The 25,085-nt window shown below is 66.2% G+C and overlaps 3 protein-coding genes across 4 annotated transcripts; 2 read left to right on the top strand and 1 right to left on the bottom strand.

The window, feature by feature from the left end:
• Positions 1-1,045: 1,045 nt before the first annotated feature.
• On the top strand, positions 1,046-13,579 carry ITIH6 (inter-alpha-trypsin inhibitor heavy chain family member 6). The gene is given in 14 exon segments (XM_067552345.1): positions 1,046-1,151; positions 2,249-2,407; positions 2,589-2,698; positions 2,812-3,059; positions 4,154-4,323; positions 4,638-4,754; positions 7,935-8,106; positions 8,400-9,929; positions 10,011-10,037; positions 10,575-10,604; positions 10,815-10,865; positions 10,951-11,064; positions 11,349-11,729; positions 11,853-13,579. Coding segments are annotated over 14 exon segments (3,432 nt in total). The 5' UTR covers positions 1,046-1,058; the 3' UTR covers positions 12,083-13,579.
• Positions 13,580-14,071: 492 nt separating this feature from the next.
• LOC137155898 (uncharacterized) lies at positions 14,072-18,600 on the top strand. Of its 2 annotated transcripts, XM_067552347.1 has the most exons (9): positions 14,072-14,340; positions 14,926-15,099; positions 15,708-15,865; positions 16,228-16,426; positions 16,561-16,657; positions 16,966-17,137; positions 17,429-17,536; positions 17,881-18,008; positions 18,224-18,600. In XM_067552347.1, the coding sequence occupies exons 1-9, from the start codon at positions 14,087-14,089 to the stop codon at positions 18,503-18,505; spliced, it is 1,572 nt and encodes a 523-aa protein (XP_067408448.1). In that variant the 5' UTR covers positions 14,072-14,086; the 3' UTR covers positions 18,506-18,600. The 2 variants fall into 2 exon arrangements, with proteins under 2 accessions (XP_067408448.1, XP_067408449.1); XM_067552348.1 differs by lacking the exon at positions 17,429-17,536.
• GNL3L (G protein nucleolar 3 like) lies at positions 18,285-24,946 on the bottom strand. Its single transcript, XM_067552346.1, has 16 exons — positions 24,853-24,946; positions 24,418-24,473; positions 24,285-24,319; positions 24,044-24,145; positions 23,842-23,958; positions 23,605-23,688; positions 23,160-23,295; positions 22,878-22,981; positions 22,348-22,492; positions 22,172-22,259; positions 21,906-22,083; positions 20,605-20,747; positions 20,338-20,474; positions 19,822-19,952; positions 19,304-19,475; positions 18,285-18,768 (listed from the first exon to the last, which is right to left on the bottom strand). Exons 2-16 carry the CDS (start codon positions 24,428-24,430, stop codon positions 18,701-18,703), a joined length of 1,653 nt encoding a protein of 550 aa, XP_067408447.1. The 5' UTR covers positions 24,431-24,473; positions 24,853-24,946; the 3' UTR covers positions 18,285-18,700.
• Positions 24,947-25,085: the final 139 nt, after the last annotated feature.

The raw sequence follows: 25,085 nt of genomic DNA, 5'->3' as shown, positions 1-25,085 counted from the left end.
CCTGGCCAGCCCCGTCAACCATGGCCCACCCCCCTCCCCCCCGGCGGGCACCTGAGACCTGTGGACGCCCGTCTGTCCAGGGGCTGGGGTACTTCAAAGAGCACATCTGTGTGATGCTCTGGAGTCACAGGGAGTCCTTCCCCTCCAGTCTGCTCCTGTCCCAGCCCAACCCCCCAGGAAATCACCCGGTCCCGTGAGGGGGCCGGACTGGAGCTGGCTCTGGGAGGGGAGTGGGGTGCTGGGGGTGGGGGCAGGACTCCTGGGTTCTCTCCCCAGCTCTGCCACTGACCCAGAGGGTAGAAGCGCCAGGAAAAGAACCAAGGTGTCCGGGCTTCCACGCCGGCCCCGCTACCCCCCTGGAGCACAGCGCCCCCTCTGGGCGGGTCGGTTCGCCCGGCCTGGGGAGTGCCGCTGCCAGCGTCCCTGGCTCGTTGACGCTCAGGATCTCCCAGGGCTGGGATGTCCCGGGTCGCTTCAGCGAAGCCTGAGCTGCAGCGGCCTTGGCGGGGAGCATGGCAGAAGCCCAGTTCGCACCGGGCGGCGGTTCTCGGGGAGGGCAGGCTGGGTGAGCCAGGGGCCCAGCCAGCCGTGAGGCCATGACTTGCCAGCCCACCTGGGGCCCGACGTGGGGTGAAATGAGGCTCGCTAAGATCGCCCAGGCTCTGCGTTCGGGAAACCCTTCGCACCTGCACCCCTGAGCCTGGCCAGCCGGCCAGCGTCGCCCGTCCCGGCCGCTCATTTTCCACTGACTTCGTCCGTCGTTGGAGCCGGGCCTGGCGTCTGTTGACGCATTCGCGGCCCCCGCTGCTTGTTTTAGTTTTTAACCCAGGGCACGGACGCTCCTGGACATTTTGTTTTCATTTTGGGGGGGGGGGGGGGCGAAGGGCTGGCCTCCCTCCAGCCTCCGCGGGGCGGACAATTACGGCCTGTGTCTGCATGAATGCTACATTGATGGGTGTTGGGGGGGGGGGGGGGGAACCTGGGAAGCTTTAAAAAAGCGCGTCCAAGAAAGAGATCTCAGAGGTTGGTTCTTCTTGCGGGCGCAGCAGGGACGCGTCATGACAAGACACAGGCAGCTGCTGCTCTTTCCCGTCGCTCTCCTCCTGTGCCTGGCGTCGCGACCCAGCGCCGGGCACCCCCTTACTCCAGAGGTGAGTCGGGTTGTTTTACAGCCCCCTTGCTAAGTTGTGGGGGCTAGTGGCTCTGGTTGGAGCCATGAAACGCAAGAGCCTTGGCCTGCTTTCTTAGCCCCGAATCACAATTGCACGGCACGGTCTCTGCTCTAGCCACTAGACCCCGCTCCCCTCCCGGGGCCGGGCAGAGAACCCAGGCATCCTGGCTGCCAGGCTAGTCACCTCCCCGCGCGGAGCCTATCTCCTCCCCTACGCTGGTCGTGCCAGTCTGCACCAGCTGGGCCGGGTCCCCCACCCGCACCCCTCGGGTCCCTTGTCTCGAGCTGTAAGGCAGACGCTGGCTCTTCCAGTCTGTTTATCCAGCACCTAGCGCAACGTGAGCCCCAGCCGGACGGAGCCGGCGTGAAATGCTGAGGGAAGGGGCTGCATCGCTGGGGGTCCGGCCCCACTGACGCCGATGGAGCTGTGGCCGATTGACCCCAGCTGCGCTAGGTTGGCTTATTTCTCGCTGGCCGAGGTGTTGCATCTCCTTTGTAACCAAGGGCTCCCACTGGGGCATGTCCGCTCCTCGGCCGGCTCAGCTGGTCTGGACCCAGACCCACCCCGCTGCTCGGGTCCATGAGTCTCCCGTTTGGCATCAATGGCGGGCGGGGCCGGGGCGGATTTCTCCCATAAACAGCCGGCGCCACTAGGAGAAGGCAGGAGATCAGGGCGGTGCCTGCGTCTGGCGTCGTGGGGCGGCAGGAGACGTCCAGCTTTGATGGGAATACAAACGTAAATATCCAGTGCTTGTGCATTAGAGCGGGGGGTGGGGCTGGGAGCCAGGACTCCTGGGTTCTCTCCCCGGCTCTGGGAGGGCAGTGGGGGCTAGTGGTTAAAATGGGGGGACACACTGGGAGCCAGGACTCCTGGGTTCTCTCCCCGGCTCTGGGAGGGCAGTGGGGGCTAGTGGTTAAAGTGGGGGGACACACTGGGAGCCAGGACTCCTGGGTTCTCTCCCCGGCTCTGGGAGAGGTGTTCCGGGCACACCCTCTTCCAGCCCCGGGCAGGCGGGACTAGCTGCAGGACAAGGCTCTCTGGATCCCCCCCCCTGCCCACGCTCCTTCTGTTCCCAGCTCACCATGGCCAGTTTCTCCGTCCGCTCCACCATCGTCTCCCGTTACGCCTCCACCCACGTCCAGACCGTGCTCAGCAACCCCCACCCCGAGGCCAAGGAAGCCGTCTTCGACCTGGACCTGCCGGCCACGGCCTTCATCTCCAACTTCAGCATGTGAGCCCGGCCCCCCCGCTCTCCGCCCGCCCGGGGCTGGCCGAGGAAGGCGTGTGGGACCCAGGGCGGGAGGGGGGTGGGGTGGGGCTGGAGGGATGGTGGGTCCCCAGAACCAGGTCTGCGTCTGCTCCGATCAGGCAGGTCTGGGACCATCTCCCGTAACCCTCCCACCCCCTCCATCCTAGCACCATCACGACAAATGCTACGTGGCTGAGGTGAAGGAGAAGCAGCAGGCCAGGCAGATGTACGACGCGGCCCGCAGGCAGGGCCAGACAGCGGCGCACGTGGGCACACGGTGAGGGGGGAGCCAGGACGCCTGGGTTCTGGCTCCGGCTCCAGTGGCTCGGAGCAGGGGGGGGCCGGGAGCCAGGACGCCTGGGCTCTACCCCTGGCTTTGCCCCTCCGCAGGGAGCGGGAGACGGAGAAGTTCCGGGTCTCTGCCAGCGTGGCGGCCGGCAGCCGCGTGTCCTTCGAGCTGAGCTACGAGGAGCTGCTGCAGCGGCAGCTGGGCAAGTACCAGCACGCGGTGAGCGTGCGGCCCCAGCAGCTGGTGGGGAACCTCAGCGTGGAGCTGAGCATCTCCGAGCGCACCGGCATCGACTACGTCCGGGTGCTGCCTCTGCGCACCAGCCGCCTGCTCACCAACGCCCTCCGAGGTACGCGCCGCGCCCGGGCCAGGCTCTCGGCACACTCAGGCAGCCATTGCGGCCCCGCCACTTCCTTTTCTCTCCGGCCACGGGGCCTAGAAACTTGGGGGGTGGGGGAGGGGGCATTATGACCAGGTTGCCTACGATCACCAGGGCCGGGAGTGGATCTCCCCAGCAGCGGGAGGGCGGACGCCAGCTGGCCAGAGCTACAGAGAATTCTTTCCCAGGCGCCCGGCCGGGGCGTCTCTCGCTCACCTGCTCTGCGTGGAACCAGTTGCCAGCTGGGGGGGTCGGGAAGGAATTTCCCCCAGGTCAGATTGGGCTTTTTTCACGTCCCGCCACAGCACGGGGCCGGGTCCCTGCCTGGTTTGAACTAGAGGAAACGGAGGGTTCTCTGTAACCCCAAGTCTTGAAATCAAGATTTTGAGGGCAGCAGTGACGTAGCCGGGGGTTCTGGCTCCTGGCAGGCCTGGGTGGGGGAGGCTCTGGGACCCACGATGTGCAGGGGACCAGGCTGGATGGTTCGGGTGGGCCCGTCCGCCCCGAGAGACTGGGCGCTGCCACGGAGAATTTCGGGAGGGAACAAAACAGCTGGACCGACTGATGGGTCACAGCTCCCTCTGCGGAGACGTTTCCACGCCACGTCCAGCCAGCCGCGTTCAGCAGCAGCGCCTCCGCCCGTCCACGGCAGCCTGCGAGGGGGTCGCGCTGGCTACGAGGCGGGACAAGTTACGAGCCCGCTGTAGACACCTCACCTGAAATAACCTGCCAGATCCAGGATCGTGTGAGCGTCTCGCCTGCCCTCCTGCGCAGCACAGAGCAGAGCTGCCCCAGATCATGGGCACCAGCCGGGGACGCAGGATCCCAGCCGTGGTCGCACCGGGGCCAAATCCAGGGGGGAAATCACCTCTCTGCCCCTCCTCCAAAGTCCCCGTTTATACACCCCAGCATCGCACTGGGAGCTCACGTTCCGCTGATTCTCCCCCAGCCCCCCCAAATCTTTGTAGATCCCTGCTTCCCCCCGCCATGTAAGCTCTTAGAGGAGGGGACTGGCTCCGTCTCACTGCCTCCATCCAGCCCTGATAACTACGGCTTGTCCGCAGGCGACGCCGACCTGCCGCCATCCACCAGGGTGGAGAAGGGGAGCCACTGCGCCTGGATCGTCTTCACCCCCACGCCACAGGAACAAGCCGCCTTCTCCAGCACAGGCATCATGGGGGACTTCGTGGTGCAGTACGACGTGGCCCTGCCGGATCTGGCCGGGGACCTGCAGGTAAGGGCGGCTGGAGCCGCCATCTCACGGCACGGGTTGGGAAAGAGGAAGGGCGAGAACGGGGAATGGCCCATGGGGTGGGGGGACGGACAGACAGACGCGCCTGGGGATGGGGGGAGGGAGGGGATGGTGTGCATGGGGATGGCTGGATACCCAGACAGAAGAGTGTACGGCCCACACACACCTGCCCCCGCTGCCCGTCCCGTGGGCTCCCCGCGCTGTTACACCAGCCCCGGGGGGGCGTCCCGTGCCCTGAGCAGCCGCAGAGCCCCTGCCTCACCCCTTTGGCCCCGGGGCCCTTCCCTCTCCGGCAGATCTACAACGGCTACTTCGTGCACTACTTCGCCCCCCGCGGCCTGCCGCCCCTGCGGAAGAACATGGTCTTCGTCATCGACGTCAGCGGCTCCATGTACGGCACCAAGATGAAGCAGGTGAGGGGGTGGAGATGCCGGGGGGAGGTCGCCCAGAGCCCAGACCGGGCTCCTTTCCTGCTGAGGATGTGGAAGCAATACACGGTTTTCAGTATAATCCTGTGGGGGTTAAACATAACCTAGGGCTCATATTTCTGTGCATGGCATCGATTTCTGTGGGGGCTGGACACAGATGGAGACTGGCAATAAGTGTCAATTTTCAACAGTGAAAGGAATCACCCATCGGACCAATTTACCAGCGACCGTGCTGGATTCTCCATCAGGGGCTGTTTTCACATCAAGCCGGGGTGTTCTTCTGCAGGATCTGCGCCGGGAGTGATGTCGGGCAGTTCTCTGGCCTGCCTTAGACTCGGCCGAAGGAGCTCACAGTTCCCTGCGAAGCTACGCCTCTGGCTGTTCACGCTGAGTTCAGACTTGGCGATGGGCGAAATGTTCGGGCTGAACAGGTCTCGAAAAACGCGGTTTCAGGGCAAGGAAATCTGGAAAATCGTTTCAGCTGGGAAAAAAAATGCAAAGCAGTCGACTAAGCGTTCTGATGTTTTATTTGGGAATTCAGTGGGATTTGTTTGTTCAGAAATACTAAAAAGGGGTTGAACAAAATGTTTTGTTCGACTCAAAACGTCTTTTCCCTGATTTTTTTGGTCCCACCACTGCACTGGAAAATCAGTTATTTGCTCAGCTCTGTTAACAAGACAAAAGCCGAAATGAAATGAAGTGACACAGTCAAAATGAAACGTTTTTGAAACGCTCGTTTCTTCATTGCTGGAGCAATAGCCTGCGTTAAATACACGAATCCATATAAACTAAGAGACAATTCGTATCGACAGCGGACCCGTATAGCAAGCAAACCTCGCGAATGTGCAGAGCACCTGCTTGGGGAAACGAAACCAAGATCCTTTCCCCCAGTGAGATCTGCTGGTGGAGCGAGGAAGAGGCCATGGAGGAACAGAAAAGGAGTTTTAAACATTGGCAAGCGAGGCGCCAACAGCAGGATTTTCAGGAATAGCAAAAAGCCAAAAAGATGCTGGCGAAGGAGGTGGCAGCTGCTCACGCTACGGCTGTGGAAGGCGCATGTAGCCCTCCTGAAACGAAGGAGGGTGAGAAAGAACAAGAGAGACTGTCAGAGACCCCCCCCCACGCCGAACTAAAGACAGGGTGAAATCAAGGTCGTTACAGATGAGACTGGAAATACAGTAATCAACGAGAACCAGACTACGGACCGGCGGAGAAATGACTTTGCAAGACTTATGAATGACGCAAACCCGAGAGAACAGAAATGTAGGGCTGGAAGAGACCTTGAGACGTCATCAAATCCCGCGCCCTACACAGAGACGGGAGCAAGTAACCCCAGCCCTAGGCGTCCCCTACGGGGGTTTGTCCTTAAAAACCTCCAGTGACGGGGACTCCACAGCCTCCCCCGGACTGAACCACCCTCAGGGTGAGACCATTCCCCTGATATTTCATAGAAATCTCTCTTGCTGCAGATTAAGCCCATGGCTTCTTGTCCCACCTGCAGTGGTCGACTCAGAGACTTACCAGATCCTCCTCAGTCGTCTTTTCTCAAGACTAAACGTGCCCCGTGTTTGTAACCTCTCCTCACAGGTCAGGCTTGCTAAACCCCTTTAACCACGCTGCAGGAGACAACCAGGCCAGCCTGAGACCAAGAAGTTGCACGAGCGTTGAGCAGCTTCCCTGCAGAGGAGTGGAAGTGCTGGGGCCACGGCTGAGCGATTTTATCGGCAGGGCCTTTGAATCGCATCAGGGCTGGGAAGACGCCCGGTGCCTGCAGAATGTCCACGTTCACCCCAGTATTTAAGGGAAAAGGAGGCGCCGGGTGTGGTAAACGCACAGTGAAAATCGGGGAGAGAGTTCCTGCTCAGAGACGACGAAGGGGAGTGAAGGGCAGTGAGAATCGGTTTGGATTCGTGCCAGGCCAGGCCACCGTGGATGCTGCCTTTGCCTTAAAATTGTTTTGGGGAAACCGGAGAGGAACAGCACCCCCTGCACGGGGTCTTCACCGATCCTGAGAAGGCGTCCGGCCGCATTCTAGGGAAGTCCTCTGGTGGCCTCGGAGACTGAGACGGACACCTGAAGACTAGCTCAGCTCCCCCGGAGCCCGTGCAGAGGGGCTGTTATCGGCCTCCGAAGCCGGGTGCAGAAACGGAGCCGTTTTTCTCGGGAGCGCCGCGGGGCTTGACGTTACGCGCTTTTGTCTTCACCTGGGTGCTCGAGGCACGCAGGGGATGGTGCCGGGTGCCTGGTTTTCACAGATAATGTGGGGCTCAGGGGGGCAGAGAGGAAAGGGCAGAGAGTGGACAGAGACGGAGGCGCGTGCTTGAAAGAAATGGGAGGAAAAGCAGCCGGAATAAAGCGGAGCGTGTGCTCTGTGCAGTCAGTGATGCCTCGCGGGAAAGGAGGCTGTGTCGTGTATGTTAGAGAGAAGGTGCGGGGGGCGTATCTTTTATTGGACCAACTTCTGCTGGTGAGAGAGACCAGCTGAGCCAAGAAAAGACGCTGTGACCCCCCCACCTCGTCTCTCCAGTATCCTGGGTCCGACACAGCTACAGCGCTGTGCACACGCGTGTGCAGCCGTGATCTCGAACACACACAGCTGACGTATGTTAGCAGCGGCTGCCGCTACGCATGTAGACGTGGCTGTAGCGCTACGTCCCCAGGGCCATAAACAGAACACGCAGAGATCAGCCCGTTGCAGGCTGTGTCCTTACCACCACATGCAATGCACACAGCCTGTCCCCTGACACTGTACTCGGTGCTGTGTGTGCGTCAGAGCCACGCACATGGGGATATGTAAACGCGATCTCCAATGCCTGTCGTTTCGGTGAGGTGTGCGTACACACGCTAGGATAGATCCAGCTGTACAGCTGCAATTCTCTCTGTGTACAAGTCTACACTGATGTGTGTATCGACCACACATAAATGGGTGTTTGCGCGTCACACACACCCCGTAACACAGCTCAGCCTGACACAATCCCACAGTCCCGAAGTTGGAACACAATGAAACGAAATGACAGAGCCGGACCGATTTGTTCCCCCCTTTCCCTGTCCCAAACGTTGTCGAAACCCACACGTTCCCCCTCCGGCCATCGCCCGCCCTGCCCCGCGCCTCCCCCGTCCCTGGCCCCGCAGCGCGGTTCGCCATGGCTACCTTTCTGCCCCCAGACCAAGAAGGCCATGCACGTCATCCTGAGCGACCTGCACCCGGACGACTGCTTCAACATCGTCACCTTCTCCGACGCCGTGCGCGTCTGGCAGGCCGGGCGCTCCATCCCGGCCACGGCCCACAACGTCCGCAAGGCCAAGGATTACGTCAGCAGGATGGAAGCTGATGGATGTGAGTCCTGGGGTGGGGTGAGTCCTGCCTCACCCGCCCCCTCCCCCACAGGATTCAGACATTGTACAGTATTACACACCGGGGCACCTGTCAGTGGGGGCTAGAGGGTTGGGGGGGCTGGGAGCCAGGACACCTGGGTTCTGTCCTTGGTTCTGGGAGGGGAGTGGGGGCTAGGGGGCAGAGCGGGTGGGGCTGGGAGCCAGGACGCCTGGGTTCTCTCCCCGGCTCTGAGACGGGAAAGGGGTTCAATGGAAGGCTGGAAATCGGGATCCTTCTGCCTTTCCCCTCCTCAGGGACCGACATCAACAAAGCCCTGCTGGAGGCTGCCTCAGTCCTGAACCAGAGCCCGCTGGAGCCCTCGCCCCGGCGGATCTCGCTGCTCGTTTTCCTGACGGACGGGGAGCCCACGGCCGGCGTGACCTCGGGCACCCGCATCCTGGCCAACGCCCGGCAGGCCCTGGGGGGCGCCATCTCCCTCTTTGGGCTGGCCTTCGGGGACGACGCCGACTACGGGCTGCTGCGGCGCCTGGCGCTGGAGAACCGGGGCGTGGCCCGGCGCATCTACGAGGACGCCGACGCGGCGCTGCAGCTGGCGGGTTTCTACGGCGAGATCGCCAGCCCGCTGCTGTACGACGTGGCCCTCTCCTACCGCGACGGCGCCCAGCTCACCCCCGCCCTCTTCCCCAACTACTTCCGCGGCGCCGAGCTGGTGGTGGCCGGGCGGGTGGCCCCGGGGGCCTCCGAGCTCCGCGTCCAGGCGGCCGGGCACGGGCGTGACGGGCCGCTGAGCCTGGAGAACGAGATCTCGGCCAACGCCACCGAGGCCGCCGCCTTCGGCTGCTCTCTGGACCTGGGGCAGATCGGCCGATTCGTCCAGCGTCTCTGGGCCTACTTCACCATCCAGGAGCTGCTCCAGGCCCGGTTCCGGTCCAACGACACGGCCGCGCGGCGCCTGCTGACGGAAAAGGCCACCAATCTCTCGCTGAAGTATCACTTCGTCACGCCCGTCACCTCTCTGGTGGTGGTGAAGCTGGAGGAGGAGGAGGAGGAGCAGAACGCCACGGCTCAGGCCACGCCAGGGGCCCAGGGCACCCCCCTGGCCACCCTGGCAGCCCACTGGGCCACCCAAGCAGCCACAGCGCCGGGGGCCACTGCCACGTCTTTGGATAACATCGCCACCAAAGCTTCGAGCGTCCCATCCGTGGCCCCCACCGCAGCCCTCCCCAGAGCCACGCCCGTCCCAGGAGCATCTGCCACGTCCCAGGGCGGCTCCAAACTAGCACGAGCCATGCCGGCACCCATGACCTGGCCAGCTGCCCCCACCACCCCGGATGTCAGCAAAGCAACCAGAGCCACGGCTGGGGGAGCTCCCAAAGCCGGGAACCCCAGGGCCACGGCTCAGCCGCCGCCGGGCCCGACGTCGGCTGCCACCAGGCTCCTGGCCACGGCAGCCCCGGCGGGCCAGCAGGAGACGCCGCCGCAGCCGGCCACCAAGCGCCAGCCGCCTACTCGAACGGAGAGGGCACCCGCCTGGCGGGGCACGGCAGCTCCCTCGGCCTGGACTGTCCCAGGAGCCCGGACCGGCAGCAGTGCGGCCGCCACCAGCCCGGGGGCCGATGCCAACACCCCTGGGGCAGCGTCCCACGGCCCCCGCGACACGCCAGGCCCCGGGGGATCCCTCCCGTCTCCTGACCTCAGCCGGCGGCTGCTTCTGCTGCCGGCAGAGTCGGAGCTGCTGTCGGCGAAGGGCCTGGCCGAGGATTTCGTGGAATCCCTCGACCCACCCGCCGTGTACAGCTTCCTGACGGCCACAGGAGAGCAGGGTGGGTGACACCCTCCCCCCCCCACTGCCGGCACCCCTCCCCCAGGTTGCCCAGATGCTCATTCTGGCTCTCTCCCTACAGGTGCCCTGGATTATGAAGACTACCCAGGTAACCCCACAGCCCAGCCCACGTGCTCTGCCCGGGGTGGGGGAGCCAGGCAGGTGGGAGGTGGAGCTAAGGGCACGCTGGCCCTTTAAGGGAAATCCCGCTTGGCCTAGCCCTTTAAGAGCAGGAGTTCTGGGAGTTGTAGTTCCTAGCGGCTAGGAGCAAAGCCTGCTGGGAAATGAGCCCGGCTATAAAAGGGTTCTCTTCCCCGCCATACACACAGATGCACCAAGCCTGAGGAGGCGAGGTGGGGATTGAGGGGTGGGGCTCTCAGGTGCTGCCCCACCCCTCCAGGACATCCCCCAGCAATCAGCGCAGGCTCCCTGCAGACTCAGGCAGCCAACGGTCCCATTCCCCCTCCCCAGCTGCGACAGCTAGAAACTTAATTGCTTTTTTAACTGGCTGTTGGCATTCAACGACCACCACAAGCAGCCTGGAGCCAGGGCGGGGGCACCGGTGCCAGCATCCAGCCCCTCGCGCTCGGCGAGCCAGTGTCAGTCGGCCCCACGCGTCCACCCTGATCCCGCCTTTCCCTTCCAGACTTCTCAGAGGAACTGGACGGCGACCCAGGTATGTTTCAGGCCTCGGCCTGGGTGTGGGACGACTCCCGTTGGCTCCTGGGTGCTGCTCGTCACAGCCGCGCTGGGCTGCGCCAGCCCTGCCCGGCCGGTGCCCCTGGCACGCCGGGGAGAGAAGAGGACGCCCACGGACCGGGGAGGTAAATTCTCAATCACCCAACCTTGGCTATAACCATCTCTTCTCTCCCCTCTCCCCGCACAGCTGGCATGGCAGACCTGGCAGGTGCCAGGTTCTTCACCTTTTCCTCCTCAGGTAAGGCTGCGCAGGTGAGGGTCGGGGGGGGGGAGCAGCCTGGTTCCCCCCCTCCCCTGACTCCACCCCTTGCTCTGCTTTGCAGTGGATGGAGACCCCCACTTCGTGGTGCGACTGCCTGGATCCCCCGAGACCCTGTGCTTTACCCTGGACGGGCGCCCCGGAGACGTGCTCCAGCTGGTGACTGACCCCCCCAGGGGTGAGACTCCCCACCCCGCAGCACAGCGCCCCAGGATGCCTGGGTTCGCTCCCTGGCTCTGGGAGGGGAGCGGGGTCTAGCGGGTGAGAGCAGGGGGGCTGGGAGCCAGGACGCCTGGGTTCTCTGCCTGGCTCTGAGAAGGGAGTGGGGCGTGGTGGGGGGGATCCAGGAGACGGTCCCGGCGTGGTTATGGTGCCGTGGGGAGCTGTGGGCTGTGATGGCAGGAAGATGTTGCTCCCCAGTGGCTCCATGGCCGCAGCATGGCCTGTGCTCTCTCCCCCCAGGGCTGTCAGTCCACGGACACCTGATGGGCGCCCCCGCCAGGCCGGGCTCAGAGGATCGGCCGCGCACCTACTTAGACGCCATCCTGGTGCGGGCGGGCTCTGCCCAGCGCCACTACGTGGTCAGCGTGACCCTCCAGGGCGTGGCGCTGCAGGGGGAGGGAGCCCTGGCTCTGCCTTTTGGCCGCCCGGCCTGGGTCAGTCGCCCGGGGCTGGGCGTCCGGGTGGGGCCGGGCGCCAACGTGACGCTGCGGCTGGGCGCCGGGCTGGAGTTCGTGGTCCAACGCCATCGTTACGGCCACCCCAGCCACCTGCAGAGAGACCACCTGGGCTTCTACGTGCTGGACGGCAGCGGGCTCTCGGCCCAGGCCCACGGGCTGCTGGGTAAGTGGGGCTGGGTCCCGGTCTGCTTGGCCCCACCCCGGTGGCATGGGGCGGGGGGGCTGGCATGGTTGGAGGGCGGGGGGTCCCGCCATTCACCCCGCGTTCCCCTCTCGCCCCCTGCAGGTCAGTTCCAGCACGCCGACCTCCAGCTGGGCCGCTCCCCGGCGCCCGGCCATGCCTGGCTACAGAGAGGGGGGGCGGCCGTGCCGGCCCGGCGGGTCACCAAGCTGCTGAAGGACTCGCCCCTGCCGGCCCACCAGGCCCCCTGCTGGCTGGTGCAAGGCAGCGCCGTGGCGGCCTTGCTGGGCGGGGCCTACGGCACCTTCCTGGACCCCCACCCATGGGAGGCGTGAGGCCAGGGGGCGGGGCCTGGGCCACGGGGGCGGGGCTGCCTGTGTCCCCGCCCCCTCCCCTGCACCAGGGCGGGTCACGGGGAGGGGGTGACCCATGACCCTCGGGCCCCTCTTGATGGACACGCCCGGTGGATTTAAGGTGGCAACTTCCCTCCCCACGGACCCTGGATTTAAGGTGGAACCCTCTCCCCCCTCCCATCTCATGGATTTAAGGTGGAATGCTGACTACCTGCCCCTCCTAGTGCATTTAAGGTGGAATCCTCTGATTGTCTATTTGAAGTGCAATCCTCCCTCTTCCCTGTCCCCCATGGATTGTGGATTTAAGGTGGAATCCTTCCTCTCTCCCACCCCCCTCTTCCCAATCATGGATTTAAGGTGGAATCCTTCCTCTCTCCTACCCCCCCCCCCCGTGCCAATCATGGATTTAAGGTGGAATCCTTCCTCTCTCCCCTCCCCCCCATCATGGATTTAAGGTGGAATCCTTCCTCTCCCCCCTCCTCCAATCATGGATTTAAGGTGGAATCCTCCTCCTCCCCCCCCCCCCCAGAACGTGGCTTTAACATGGAATTCTTCCTACCCACCACTGGTTGTGGATTTAAGGTGGAATCCCCTCCCTCCCTGCCGTGCAACATTGATTTAAGTTGGAATCTCGCCCCGGCCCACAGAACTGCTGAATCAAGGTGGATCGCACATCCCGGTTAATGTACATGGGGCCTTAATTTAAGTTGGATTTCCTTCCCTGAAGCAATTGTGTATGCAGTGGTGATTTAAGGTGGAATGGAGACGGGTCACTGATTTAAAGTGGATTTTTCCGTTCACCCTGGATTTGCTCCCCTCCCATGATGCTGGCTGTAGATCATTCAAGTTGTAAAGTCAATTCTCACTGTAAAACGAGGATCTGGGATTTAAGGTGGAATTGTCTGAGGCGGCTAGCGCACGCATGGCAAACGCAGCACACAGATTTAAGGTGGCAGTTCCCCAGAGGGCCAGTGTGAAATTTAAGATGGAATTCCCAGGAAAGCTTATACCACAGATTTAAGGGCAGAGGGTCTGTGAGAGAGCAGACAGCAGACCCTTGGTGCTCAGCCCCCCTCCGCTCTAACCACTAGACCCCACTCCCCTCCCAGAGCAACCATGGCCCAATCCGGAGCAGGGCGGCAGCTGCCTCCTGAAAACCCCTTTCCCAGCCCGTGGGCCTGCCTGTGCCGGAAGGATGCTACATGCACACTCGTGAGGAGAGACTGGACAGGTGGGGGGAGCAGGGAAGGCCGGGCTCTGCGCTGGACACCTGGATTCATACCTGTGCTCGTGCAGGGGCCAGGGCCAATGAGCACGTCCGGCGTGGGGCAATGTCCCGCACCCCCCTCCCGCGGCATGGCACGGCGCTGCCTATGCGTCTCCCTTCCATGCCCTGAACCCGCCGGACCCTGCTTAGCTTCATGCCGCCCCAATAGAAAAGAAGCCAGCTTTCCATCCGGGCCACTAGATGGCGCTAAAGCTCCGCTGGCCAATCAGCGATCGCGTGGCTGCAACGGGGGCCAATAGGCCTTGTGACCGCCCCCCAACCCACGTGGAGCCGCGAGTCTAGAAGGAGGACGGCCCCGCCCACCCCCGCCTCCTGCCCAGGGAGGGGCCGGCCCGGGGGGGCGAGGGGAAGGGACAAGTGGGGACAGAATGTACCATTTGTCCCAGGAATGGGGGGGGCCCTAACACCCATTGACCACGCCCCCAAGGGGAGGGGCCTAACCCAGTGATTTCTTATTGGAAAGGGCATAACCCCAGTGACCCCCCCAATGGGCGGGGCCTAACAACCATTGACCACGCCCCAAGGGGAGGGGCCTAACCCAGTGATTTAACCCACCCCCCCCCCAATGAGAAGGGGTGTAAGCCCCGTGGCCCCGCCCCCACAAGGTGTTTAAGCCCCCAGTGGTTCTCCCCTCCCCCCCACTGCCCAGGGAGTGACCTGAGCTGTCCTGCAGCCTGGGACCCCCCCACCCCCACCCCATGGGGCTGCCCCCAGCTCTCCTCCTGGCCCTCTGCCTCTGCCCTGCCTGCCCCAGCCTGGCCCCCCCGGACCCGGGGCTGCTGGCCCAAGGCCGGGCCCGGCTGCGTGAGGCCCAGGTGCAGGCCCAGCACCCGACGAAGCTGGGGGCCTGCTGGGCGGGGGCCCTGGGCAGGCTGCAGACGGGCTGCCAGCAGCTGGGGGAGGAGCAGCAGAGCCGCATCGCCCTGGCCTTCGCCCACTGCCACCTGCAGAGGTGATGCCCGGGGGGCGGGGGCCTGGGGCCTGCTGGACTGGAACCAGGACGCCTGGGTTCTCTCCTAGGGGGCTGGGGGCCCGGGAACCAGGACGCCTGGGTTCTCTTGCTGGGGGCCCGGGAACCAGGACGCCTGGGTTCTATCGTGGGGGGGCCCGGGAACCAGGACGCCTGGGTTCTCTCCTAGGGGGCTGGGGGCCCGGGAACCAGGACGCCTGGGTTCTCTCCTAGGGGGCTGGGGGCCCGGGAACCAGGACGCCTGGGTTCTCTCCTAGGGGGCTGGGGGCCCGGGAACCAGGACGCCTGGGTTCTCTCCTAGGGGGCTGGGGGCCCGGGAACCAGGACGCCTGGGTTCTCTCCTAGGGGGCTGGGGGCCCGGGAACCAGGACGCCTGGGTTCTCTCCTGGGGGCTGGGGGCCCGGGAACCAGGACGCCTGGGTTCTCTCCGTGGGGGCTGGGGGCCCGGGAACCAGGACGCCTGGGTTCTCTTGCTGGGGGCCCGGGAACCAGGACGCCTGGGTTCTCTTCCTGGGGAGGGGCCCCCCTGGGGGTTCCTGGCTGAGCCCCCCGCTGTCCTTTGGCCAGGTCGGGCCGGCCCTTCCCTCGCTGTGAGGCTGGCAGCTCCGTCCGGGCCTGCACCCAGCACATGGACCCTGTGGCCTTCGGGGTCTACACCGAGTTCTTCACCCACGCCCACAGCATCTGCTACCTCCTGCGCAGCGAGGCCTGGCAGCAGCGCGCTGAGAGCGCCGTGGACAGGTGAGACTGGAGCCGAGCCTCCAGGGGTGCCTCCCCCCCCCCCCGTTCTAAGCCGAGTTTCCTGGGTCTCAGCCCCATTTCTAGCGTGGCAGATGCTCCCCCCAGACTGGCAGAGAAGCCGAGGGCTGAGCAGATTGTGGGGCCTTGTCCCCCCCCCCCCCGGTCCCCGGAGGACATTAGGTGGACATTAGTGGGGGGGGAAGCTTTGGGGTGGGGCTGCGTGGGGGGGACCTGGGCAGGGGGGGGGGGGGGTAGGTGGCCGCATGCGACGTGGATACAGAGCCTTTCCCCCCCTCGCGTCCACCCCAGTTGGAGGGGAAGGGCCGGGGGGAGCGCTGGGGAGTAAAGGGGTCTGGCCTGCACATTTGGGGGCTGGAGGCAGGCCAGGCCCCACCCCCGCTGGGGCGCGTCAGGGTCTAGGGCAGAGCTGGAGGGATTGCACCAGAGTCTCAGCTTGGGGCAGACACACCGAGTCCGGGCCGCCTGCCTGAGTGTGCCGGGGCCTGAGCCCGTTACAGACCGTGCTGCCGGGGTCAGGGGCGTGTGGTAGGATCAACCCCTCCCTCCGGTGCTGATGCCCCACTTCTGCCCCCCCCCGGCTCCCCCAGGCTGGTAGCCAGTTCGGAGGGCGTAGCCGAGCGGCTGGAAGAGACCAACCAGCTGGCAGAGCAGGCGGCGCGGGCGCAAGAGGCTGCCCTGAGATCCCAGGAGGAGATCCTCCGCCACGGGGAGCTGCTGAGAGAGACGCTGCAGGACTCCTCCAGGGGTAACCCTGGCCAGGGGAGCCAGGACGCCTGGGTTCTCTCCCCGGTTCTGGGAGGGGAGCATGGTGGGGGAGGGAGGGGCTGGGAGCCAGGACGCCTGGGTTCTCTCCCCGGTTCTGGGAGGGGAGCGTGGTCTGGGGGGGAGGGGCTGGGAGCCAGGACGCCTGGGTTCTCCCCTGCTCTGGGAGAGGAGCAGGGTCTGGTGGTTGGGGGCGCTGGAAGCCAGGACTCCTGGGTTCTCTCCCTGGCTCTGGGAGGGGAGCAGGGTCTGGGTGGGGGGAGCTTGGAGCCAGGACTCCTGGGTTCTCCCCAGCTCTGGGGGGGAACCGATGCTGACAGCTCCCGGCTCCCCACCCCGCCCCAGGCGTCCGTGAGGCTTTCCAGGACATGCAGGAGTCGGCCGGCCGGCAGCGCCTGGCCTTCGCTGAGATGGTGAACCGGCTCAGCTTCCTGCACCGCTTCCTGGTGGGGGAGTCCCAGGCCCTGGGCACCTTCCTCTACCACCTGCTGACCAGCAGCGCCGCCCTCCTGCTCACCTCCAGCCAGCGCACCGCCGGCGCCAGGTGGGTGGGAAGGGGGCCCGGGGCCCTTCCTCTCCGGGGTGGGGGGAGCTGGCTGGGCGCGGGGGAGGGAATGGGGCAAGGGGGGGGTCCCCCTTCCTTTCCCTCCTTGTGATCCCCCTTTTCTTCTGCCCCAGATTGGTCCTGCTAGCCCTGGTGGGGGTCAACATCTACCTGGAGCGCGTGGTCAGTGGCCTGGTCTTGGAGAACCCCGAGGCCAGCTACGACCCGACGGTACTGGCCAGCCCACCCCCCCGGACTCCCCCCTGTGCCTGGCCCCTCCTTCACACAGCTCCAGCCCCGCCAGGCGCCGCCCCCGGGGCTCAGGGGTCACTGGGTCTCCTGGCAGGGCGGGAAAAGGGGATTCCTGCTCCCGGGGGAATCTGCAATCGCAGCTCTGGGGGGCTGGGGGCCAGGACGCCTGGGTTCTCTCCCCAGCCCTGGGGGGGCAGTGGGGTCCAGTGGAGGGGGCTGGGAGCCAGGACGCCTGGGTTCTCTCGGCAGAGTGGCGGTCCTTGCTCTGACAGCCCCCCCTCTGCCAGGAGGCCCTTGCCCGCTGGGTGGGGCTGTGCCGCAGGCTGTGTGCGGGCACCGGGCTGGCCGTCCTGGCCTACGCTGCCCTCACCTACCGTGACGTGGCCCAGCAGAGCCGGGAGGTGCTGCGGGGGCTGCAGGAGACCCGGGCCCAGATGCAGCACATCCTGCAGGAGACAGGTAGGGAGAAGGGGGGGGGCTAGAGAAGGGGGCGGGGCATGAGGTGACCGCCCCTATGAGATGGGGAGGGGGGGAGGAGAGCAACAGGGGACCATGTAATTTGCAGTGGGCGGGGCTATGTGGGCGGGGCTAGAGGGAGGGGTATGGTGACTATATGGGCGGGGCATCCCCTGAATGGGTGGAGCTAGGGAGGGTATGTGGGTGGGGCTGGGGAAGAGGGCGTGGCATTTCTGGAGGGGTGGATCCATGTGGGCGGAGCATGGGCAGACCCCTCTCCCCTCCCCCGCCCAGAGCGCCTGCTGGCCCAGCGGGGCCCAGAACCCGGCCCGGATCCCACCGAGTTCGCTGAGTCGGGCTTCCTGGAGCCCCTGGCCCGACCGGCACGAGGAGCCCACCAGGGTGAGCGACCCAGCGCACGGGCGGGGCTGGGAGCCAGGACGCCTGGGTTCTCTCCCCGGCTCTGGGAGGGGAGTGGGGTCCAGTGGTTACAGCGGGGGGGGGGAGCCAGGACACCTGGGTTCTGGGGAAGCCAGTGGTTACAGCAGGGGGGCTGGGAGCCAGGACGCCTGGGTTCTCTCCCCGGCTCTGGGAGGGGAGTGGGGTCCAGTGGTTACAGCGGGGGGGGCTGGGAGCCAGGACGCCTGGGTTCTCTCCCTGGCTCTGGGAGGGGCGTGGCGGGTGGGGCCGTGCAGTGCCTGGTGCGAAGGGGGCGCCCCTCACCCACCATGCCTGTTTCTGTCTAGGGGCCGAGCGGAAGAGCTGCAGTCCGAGGAGAAGGAGCCGGTCGCGGTCCCGGTCCCGATCCCGGCTGCAGAGAAGCACCGGCCGCCTGGACTCGGAGACGCTCGACGTTCCTGTGCCCCTGGACGGGGTGAGTCCGATGTAGCAGGGGAGGCGTTAGACGCCCCTGCCCCTACCAGGTTCGGGGCCCCACTTGCACAGACAAGCCCCCACCCCTGGCTTCCAGCCCCCTGCTCTAACCACTAGACCCCACTCCCTGCCCGGAGCCAGGCAGTGAACCCAGGCGTCCTGGCTCTCAATCTGGTGCCCCCTCCACGCCCCGTCTGAACGGCTCTCTTCCTCCAGCTGTGCCGCTACGAGCTCCAGCGCCGGCCGTCCCCGGAGACCCCCCCAGACACCAGACGCGGTCACGGGGCCCCTCAGCAGCGCCCAAGGGGAAAGACCTCGGACGCCGGCGGCAGGGGCCCTCCTGCTGAGTCCACGCTGGCCTCGGACACCTGCTCCACGAATGCCCCCCCCCGCAGGGAGCCCGGACGCCGGGGTTCTCTCCGCGGGTCGGGCGGGAGAGGGGGGCTGCGAGCCCGGACTCCTGGGTTCTCTGCCCGGTCCCTCCGCGGGTCTGAGTGAGACACGGGGCGGGAGGAAACGGCACCTGCTGCTTTATTGGATACGATTCGTGCCAGCGGCTTTTAGCTCGTAATAAAGAGCCTGACGTTTCTGTAGAGGCGGCTCCGCTCGTGTCTCCCCGGCCGCGGCGCCGCCGGCCCGGAGCAGGGCAGCCTGAGGTAGGTGGAGAGCGCAGTGCGGGGGGGCCGCCGGCCCCTAGTCGCCCAGCCCGGCGAAGCTCATGGCGGCCGTCAGCGTGGCAGAGAGTTTGCTGGCGATTTTCTCTGTGGGGGTGGAAACGAGCCGCGGTGAGAAACCCCCTCCCCGCTCGGTGAGAGGCGCATTGTGAGCGGGGCCCGGGCAGGCTGGGCACTGCCCCGCCACAAAACCGAATGCCGAACAGCTTGCTGGGGTGGGAGGGGAAACCGAGGCACAAAGGGACGAGGCAGAACTGGGGATGGAACCCAGCCGTCCTGGCTCCCAGCCCCCGCTACTCTCACCCCCTGGACCCCACTCCCTTCCCAAAGCTGGGACAGACCCCAGGCGTCCTGATTCACAGCTACAAGAAACATGGTCCTAGGTCCTATACCCAGCTCGGGGGCAGTGGGGTCTAGTGGTTAGAGCGGGGGGGGGAGGGGCTGGAAGCCAGGACTCCTGGGTTCTATCCCCGGCTCTGTCATGGACCATGGCCAAGTTCCCTTTCTGTGCCTCAATTTCTCCTCCCCCCACCTTCCTTTCTTCTCTGAGCCCTGGGGGCGGGGACCGTCTCTGATCACCCGTCAGTGGTTGTCCCCCCCCACCGCCCCTCCCCCCACCAACCTGCTCTTTTCTGCTGTTTCTTCCGCCTCCGGCTGGCCGCCCTCAGCCCCTGGCCTTGGTGTAGGGGGTCGAGGGCTGCGATCTCCTCCAGGCGGGGGGCTCTGGGGGCGGGTCTCTCCACGACAGTGGCTCCTTTGTTCTGAGTCTTCAGTTCCACTGTTATGGGGCCGAGCTGTGGGGAGAAAGGCGAGCGATGCACAAAGGGGCCAGGCCTGGAAGTGGGGGTGCTGCCTGTCCCTCCCCCGCCTGCTGCCTCCTCCGCCCCCATTTCCGCTTGTGGGTTTAAAAACAACCGAAGTTTCTAGCCCCCCTGGCTGGGGAGAAAAAGGGGGACATGCGGTCGCTGCCCGCCTGAGTCTGCACAGAGCCTGCGCTGCTTGTTCAGAGGGTGGAGCTTATTATGCAAATCAACTAAGGGGGTAGGTTGCTGAAGCTCCACCCCTTCACCATCCCAGAGTGGGCGGAGCTTGGCGCAGGGGGCAGAGTTAGAGGGCATGCTCTGCCCCCTCCCTCCATACCTCCAGATCTCTGTCTTCAACCATGGCCGTTTCTTCCTCTCCCGATGCCTCCTCTTCCTCCATCTCCATCCCTGCCCCACGGGTGAGGCCGGCGGGGGCGAGGCCGATGCCCATGGGAACTGACGGCAGGTCTGGGCGGGCAAGGGGCACGGTTAGCTGCTGCTCTGCCTCCCACCCACCCACCCGCGGGGGAGAAAGGGGTATTGCCACATTGCACTGCAGGGAGCCAGGACGCCTGCGTTCTCTCCCCTTTGCCGGGAGGGGCGTGGTGTCTAGTGGTTAGAGCAGTGGAGGGCAGGGAGCCAGGACGCCTGGGTTCTCCCCCCTTCGCCAGGAGGGCAGTGGTGTCTAGTGGGTAGAGCAGTGGGGGGCAGGGAGCCAGGACGCCTGGGTTCTAGGCCCTTCGCTGGGAGGGGCGTGGTGTCTAGTGGTTAGAGCAGTGGGGGGCAGGGAGCCAGGACGCCTGGGTTCTAGGCCCTTTGCCAGGAAGGGAGTTGGGTCTAGTGGGTCACTCACCAGCCAAAGCCTCCTGGTCCCCTTGCTCCAGCGCCTCGAAGTCGAAGGCCTGGCCCATCTCCGTGACGATCTCGGCACTGATGTGGGTCGGCAGCGTGTGGATCTCTGGGGGATGCGTGAAATAGCTGATCTTCCCGCTAGGAGGGGAAAGAACGGGGGCTCTTAAAGGGTCCCATTCCCCCCCATCCCCCCAAGCCAGCCAGAGCCCTGCCGTGGGGCTGGATACGGGCTGGTGCCCGCAGAGGGAAACCCCCATTCCCCACCCACCTCATCCAGTCGCTCAGCACAGCTTTGGCTGCCTTCTCGTGATCGGGCACGCCTCCTTTCCTCAGTTTCCCCTTCCGCCGGGCGAGGTGCGCTAGGAACTCCGTGACGTCCCGGTAAGCCGGCACCCCGTAGTGCTGCATGATCTAGGGCGGGGAGCAGCCAGACACGCCCGTCAAACCGCTCCCCCGTCTCCTACCCCTTCCGCCACCTCCCCTGCGCTTCTCTGCCCCACAGCCTCCTTCCAGCCTGTTGCCTCTCCTGCTCAGCCCCCCGCCAGCCCTGGGTCCCCTGCATTGACAGCGCTGAGGGACCTCACTCAAGCAGGGACGGGTCACACAGGACCCTGAGAAGGACGAAAGGGCTAGAAAACCTGCCGGGGGGCGAGAAACTCCAGCAGCTGGAGCGACCTGGCTTAACAAAGAGGCGATTACGGGGTGGCTTATCCATCACAGACTTTTCAGTCCCGGGGAGATGTTCCTCTAAGAGAGCTGCTCTGAGATTTATTGTGGGGACCTTCTCCAGCCTGTGTGTACACGGGGGGTCAGCCCGGCTCGCCCGGAGGTCTAGTAACCGGAGGGGCTGTCGTCAGCCGGCTCCCTCCCTGCCGAGAACCTAGGAGCCGGTTCGTTTTGCCGGCTGCCAGCTCGACGGGCTGCAGCGTGACAACGCGAACGTGTGAGGGGAGAGAGCCAGGCGGCGGGCTGGAGCAATCGGACGAAAGCCAGGAGCCCGAACCGGCTACGTGAGGCTGCGGGTTGGAAAAGGGGCGGCCTGCGGGCTAACCCCATCCCCTGCTCCCGCTGTTTCTCCCCCGGGGCGGGGAGGAAAGCGTTAATTCCCTGCCCGGGACATGTCTGGGCTGCGAGACTGGCTGGGAACGGGCTGGAATCTCCCGTAAGGAGGGAACAGCCACCGAGCCGGCCGTGCCGGCTCAGACCCCAGGTGCAGGGTGAGAAAGGAGACCCAGGGGCTGCGCTGTGGTGACGTATCTCAGCAGGGCGTGGCATGGCCGCTGCGCCCAGCGACTGACGGGGTCGCCCCCTGCGCCGGGTGAATAATCGGTTCTCCCCGGCCCGGCTTCCTCTCTGCTGCTCGGCGGGCAGCGGCTGTGCGGGGAAACGGGGGAGCAGGGACGGGGCCCTCCCAGGACCCTCAAGGCTGGCGCTAGAGTAGCTGGTGCCGCACTGGGTTCAGAGTTCAGATCTCGGGCAGGGCGCGTGGCTCTTCTCCGCCCTGGCCACGGCCCCCCGCGGTTGTGTCCATGCCGCCACAGATGCTGCTGCCCCCCATCCCCGGCCTACCTGCTCCTGGGAGCAGCGGCGCAAGATGGCGGCCACCGGCGCCACCGGGTCGGCCACCCGCTCCAGCGGCAGGCAGCTGCGTAGCACCAGGGCGGCGTCGGTGGCCGAGGCGGCCAGGACGAGGCCGGGGCAGTCCAGGAGCGTGATGTGCCGGTCCAGCTGCACCTCCTGCAGGCGCCTGGGCAGAGGGAGGGAAAGGGGGCGTCAGCGGGGGCAGGGGCAGCCCCCCAGAGCCTGCCCCCCCAGCCCAGGGCCGAGGGGCTCACCGGGTCACGCCGGGCGTGGCGCCCACGCTGCAGGCCCGGCTCCGCTTCAGGCTGTTGATGAGGCTGCTTTTCCCGACGTTGGGGAAGCCTGGAAGGAGAGCGGGGGGGGGGCGGCCAGTCAGGGGGAGAACCCAGGAGTCCGGGGCCCTCCCCCCCGCCTCTCCAGCGTCTCTCACCGACGACCCCCACGCTGACGGCCGTCTTCACCTCCCGGCTGCGGCTGTAGTTGCCCAGCAGCTTCAGCAGGCAGTCGGCCCCCACGCAGGCCCCGCTGGCCAGCAGCTGGCCGGACGCCTGGGCCACGGGCACCTTGCTGTGTTGCTGGGGGCAGAAAAGCAGCCGACAGAGCAGGACAGGGCTCACCCAGCTGTACCGCCCCCCCACCCTGCTCCCCTCCCCCAGCGGGGCAGAGAACCCAGGAGTCCTGGCTCTAGCCCACCCCCGCTTGAAGTATTGGACCCCACTCCCCTCCCAGAGAACCCAGGAGTCCTGGCTCTGCAACCCCCCCCCCCTAACCATTGCACCCCACTCCCCAACAGCCCAAGAGTCCTGGCTGCCCACACTCCCCTGGCTCTAACCATTGCACCCCACTCCCTCCCCCAGAAGCTGAGAATGGGGAAAGGCCCCTGCCCCATGTCCACCCCCCCGCAATCCAGCAGTGCCCCCGTGAGGGGTGAGGCCCCGCCCCCCCTCCCTGCCCCGTTACCAGGTTGCGGCTCTGCTGCTGGGTGCAGGCTTTGAAGGCCACGGTGGGGAGCTCGTTCCTCAGGTACTTCAGCCAGCCGGCCACCACCGCCTTGGACACCAGGTCTGGGGCAGCGAGAGCGCAAAGGGTTAACCCAGCATTTCCCGCCCCTCGGGGCCCCCCAGCAGGGGAGACAGGCGCACCAAGGGCCCTGCCCAGGCCCAGGAAGAGTGGGACACAGACCCACCTCCCAGAGCCGGGCATGGAACCCAGGCATCCGGGTTCGCCCCCCGCCACACCCACCGATTTTATTTAACACCAGCACCAGCTTCTTCTGGCTCCCGGCCTGCAACACGGCCTCCTCCACCTGCGGGCAGCGGCAGCCCTGGGGGTCGCGGGCGTCCAGCACCTCCAGGATGACGTCAGCCGCCTCGATCACCTGCCGGGAGCAGGGGGGGGGGTGAGTGGGGTCTCCCCTCTGTGCCCCCGCCTCGCACAGGGGGGGGGATTCGGGGTCTCCCCTCTGTGCCCCGATCCGGCCCAGCCCCACCACATACGTGCCCCGATCCGGCCCAGCCCCGCCACGTGCAGGGGGGATTCGGGGTCTCCCCTCTGTGCCCTGATCCCCCCAGCCCCGCCACGCATGTGCCCCCTCTGTGCCCCGATCCGGCCCAGCCCCGCTACGTGCAGGGGGGGGATTCGGGGTCTCCCCTCTGTGCCCTGATCCGGCCCAGCCCCGCCACGTGACCTTCCTGAACTCCCGGTAATAGGCCCGGCGGGAACCTTCCTTCTCCAGCCGCGGGGATCCCTGCAGCTGCTGCAGCTCGGCCTCCTGCAGAGGGAGGGAAGGAAACAGCCAGGGGAGGAGAGAGAACCCAGGCGCCCGGGCTGCCCGCGTCCCCTGCTCTAACCACTGGACCCCACTCCCCGCGCCGGGGGGGGCAGAACCCAGGCATCCGGGTGTGGGGCGCTGGGGCCGTGTTACCTTCTGCTCGAAATCCCGCTGCTTGCGGACGGCCTCCCGCTGCAGGGACTCCAGGCTGCGGCGCTGGCCGGTCTCCTGGTGCCGGGCTTCCTGCTGCCGGGCCCGCAGCTCCGCGGCCTGGGGACAGAGCCAGCCTTCAGCCGCCCGGCGCCGGGCAGAGAACCCCGGCGTCCGGGCTGCCAGAACCCCTCGCCCCACCTACCCTGCTCGTCTTTAACTCCGCTGCCCTCGTGGCCTGTCCCTTGACACGCACCAGCCGGGGCACGCCCGGGTCCTTCTTCTCCAGCGCCTTCGCATCCGTCCTCTGCAGGGAGACTCTGTGAGCAGCCTGCCCCCCCGTCCTCTGCCCAGAGAGGGAACCCAGGCGTCCGGGCTCCCCGCTCTAACCACTAGACCCCACTCTCCTCCCCAGCCCAGGGAGGACCCAGGAGTCCTGCTCTCACCTTGTGCGGGTGTTTCCTGGCGGCCGCTCTGCGCCCTGTGGGGAAGGGGACAGAGGTCAGCGGAGGGGGATAGGCCGGGGCCGGGGCTGGGGGCTGGGCCCGGTCGGAACCGGCACCGGGGCCAGGGACTTACCGGGCCGGGTCATGGCTCCGAAGTGGGGCGAGGGGCTGGTCTCCGCTGAGCGGCGCCTGGAGAGACAGGGCTGTTAAAGGCGGCGGGCAGCGGGGGCTAGTGGGTGGAGCGGGGGGGGCGGGGCTGGGAGCCCGGACGCCTGGGTTCTCCCGCCGGCTCTGGGACCTCCGGACCAGTCACGGGGGGGGGGGAGTAAATCCTCTCCCCTCCGACACCCCCATGCGGCACCCCCTGCACCCCTGCCCCCGGCAGCTCCCCCCATAGATCCAGCGCCTCCCCCTCCCTGCACCCCCACCCCACCGATCCGCCCCGCCCCCATCCTGCACCCCACCGATCCGCCCCGCCCCGCCCCCTCTGCACCCCACCGATCCGCCCCGCCCCCTCCCCGCACCCCACCGATCCGCCCCGCCCCGCCCCGCCCCCTCTGCACCCCACCGATCCGCCCCCGCTGTCTCTGTTGCCGTTCCACTTCCCGGGGCACCAGCTGTAAAACACGTGGGCCTGGCCGCGCGCTCCCGACACGCGGCGCTTCCGGTCCCCTCCCCCCTCCGGGGGTGGGCGGGGCCTCGTGCGTGAGCGCGCGCGCCCTCCTCCCACCCGGGCACGTGCCCCGCGGCCGCGCGCCTCCGGCGCCGCTGCTGCCGGCTCCAGCTGCGCCAAAGGCGGCT

This window comes from Emydura macquarii, unplaced genomic scaffold (genome assembly GCF_026122565.2).
Source record: "Emydura macquarii macquarii isolate MOO-44397 ecotype Brisbane River unplaced genomic scaffold, CSIRO-AGI_Emac_v2 contig_1386, whole genome shotgun sequence".
Classification (NCBI taxonomy): domain Eukaryota; kingdom Metazoa; phylum Chordata; order Testudines; family Chelidae; genus Emydura; species Emydura macquarii.
Note: the sequence above shows the minus strand (reverse complement) of the source record. Positions and strands in the feature narration are given on the sequence as shown.

Excerpts from the sequence above, each read along its gene's own strand:
- GNL3L (XM_067552346.1), bottom strand. Across the intron at positions 22,260-22,347 it reads CGTCAGCGTGGGGGTCGTCG|GCTTCCCCAACGTCGGGAAA; the intron begins GTGAGAGACGCT and ends CTCTCCTTCCAG. Across the intron at positions 19,953-20,337 it reads GGACCAGGAGGCTTTGGCTG|ACCTGCCGTCAGTTCCCATG; the intron begins GTGAGTGACCCA and ends TTGCCCGCCCAG.
- LOC137155898 (XM_067552347.1), top strand. The coding sequence starts at position 14,087 with ATGGGGCTGCCCCCAGCTCTCCTCCTGGCCCTCTGCCTCTGCCCTGCC. Across the intron at positions 16,427-16,560 it reads CAGCGCACCGCCGGCGCCAG|ATTGGTCCTGCTAGCCCTGG; the intron begins GTGGGTGGGAAG and ends CTTCTGCCCCAG. Across the intron at positions 17,537-17,880 it reads GGCACGAGGAGCCCACCAGG|GGGCCGAGCGGAAGAGCTGC; the intron begins GTGAGCGACCCA and ends GTTTCTGTCTAG.